This window comes from Petaurus breviceps, unplaced genomic scaffold (assembly GCF_028583685.1).
Source record: "Petaurus breviceps papuanus isolate PSGF00001 unplaced genomic scaffold, PetGlider_PUasm1.0 37, whole genome shotgun sequence".
Taxonomy (NCBI): Eukaryota; Metazoa; Chordata; class Mammalia; order Diprotodontia; family Petauridae; genus Petaurus; species Petaurus breviceps.
Genome location: NW_027186296.1, coordinates 94,443,511 through 94,444,841, shown reverse-complemented (window position 1 = coordinate 94,444,841; position 1,331 = coordinate 94,443,511). Strand labels below are relative to the sequence as shown.

Here is a 1,331-nt window from a genome sequence, read left to right as displayed (position 1 = left end):
CTCTCTCTCTCTCTCTCTCTCTCTCTCTCTCTCTCTCTCTCTCTCTCTCTCTCTCTCTCTCTCTCTGCTGCCTCTTTAGACGAGAATTGCATGTTGATGAAGGAGCCTTCTCCTCAGTCTCCACTCTGCCTTGGGTTTTGATCCTTAACACTTTCTGCTGGAAAGTTTCTAAGTGCCACCTTTCCTTCTTTCTCTTTGTGTGTTTGTGGTTTGTTGGATTTTGCTTGCTTGTTTTTGTTCTCCTTTTTCTGTCTCTGTTATGTCTCGGTTTTGTTTGTGTGGGATTTTGTTTTTGTTTTTTGTTTGTTTTTAATCGTCTGATGTGACGTCTATTTCCTCTGGACTAGCCTGTTTGGTAGCGATTCTCCATCGGTTAATATGATGCGTCCCTTTTTTCTTCTGTTGTGAATCCGAACCCTCTTCCTCTAGCTTCTGACGTTTGAACTTCGTTCTTCTGTTCTGAAACCATACTTTTACCTACAGCGGGAAGCAGAGAATGGTGGGTTAGTTTCTCTTTTGTAGCCTAGTGGTAGTTTGTCCTTTTCCCCTTTAAGTAGAGATTACAAAGATAAATTTAAGACACGTACCTACACCTAGTTGGGTTATCTTGAGAGAGAGAGAGACAGACAGACAGACCGAGAGACAGACAGACAGCGATTTTCCCCTTTTCTCATTCTTTGGGGTGAGACACTTGGTTTCACAATGACTTGGCTCCCTCACCCGGGGGACACCTGAGGAAAAGGAGATTTCGGCCTGCTTCCAGCTCAGTGCTAACACAGCGGTGATGGGACTGGACAGCGCCCCCCTTTCCAGCCATTCGGATGTCTCTATTGTCAGTAAAACCTTACTGCACAACAATTAAAGCATTCTGCAGCCCAGGGTGCTTCCGCAACTGGGTGCTTCAGTAACCACTGGACATCACTCCTTCAAAAATATGAAAGGGCTTTTTAAAAAATTAAGGAAAAAAGAATAAAAATGCATAAGCTAGAAACCCTGCTGCTATTCTTCCTTTCAAGAGTTCAATATGCTTTTTATTTTCTCCACATTTGGACGCTGAACCTTAAATATAGGTTCAGCTGCTTAGCATAGGCCGGAGGTCACTATTTTTAGATTTCTCTTCATTTAGGTCTTTTTTCTCCTTTTGAGGAGAAGTTGATCAGGTGAGTCAGAGGTGAGAAGGAAGAACGGTGAGGGAATTGTCGGAGGGAAGGAACAGCCCCCAGGTTTCAGATCCAAAGGTGCCTTTTCATGAAAAGTGGTTCAAAAGTGAAAGCATTCAGAAAGGGGAAAGAGGGAGGGAGGGAGGGAGAGAGAGAGAGAGAGAGAGAGAG

The 1,331-nt window shown here is 44.0% G+C and overlaps 1 protein-coding gene across 2 annotated transcripts in view; it reads right to left on the bottom strand.

The window, feature by feature from the left end:
• Nucleotides 1-1,331, bottom strand: part of EMX2 (empty spiracles homeobox 2) — a 9,573-nt gene that overhangs the window by 1,077 nt on the left and 7,165 nt on the right. For both annotated transcript variants that reach the window (XM_069099047.1, XM_069099048.1), the window contains one exon: nucleotides 1-477. This exon is cut by the window's left edge and continues 1,077 nt beyond it. In XM_069099047.1, the coding sequence (XP_068955148.1) occupies nucleotides 310-477 (168 nt within the window). In that variant the 3' untranslated portion in view covers nucleotides 1-309. The remainder of the gene's footprint in view (nucleotides 478-1,331) is intronic.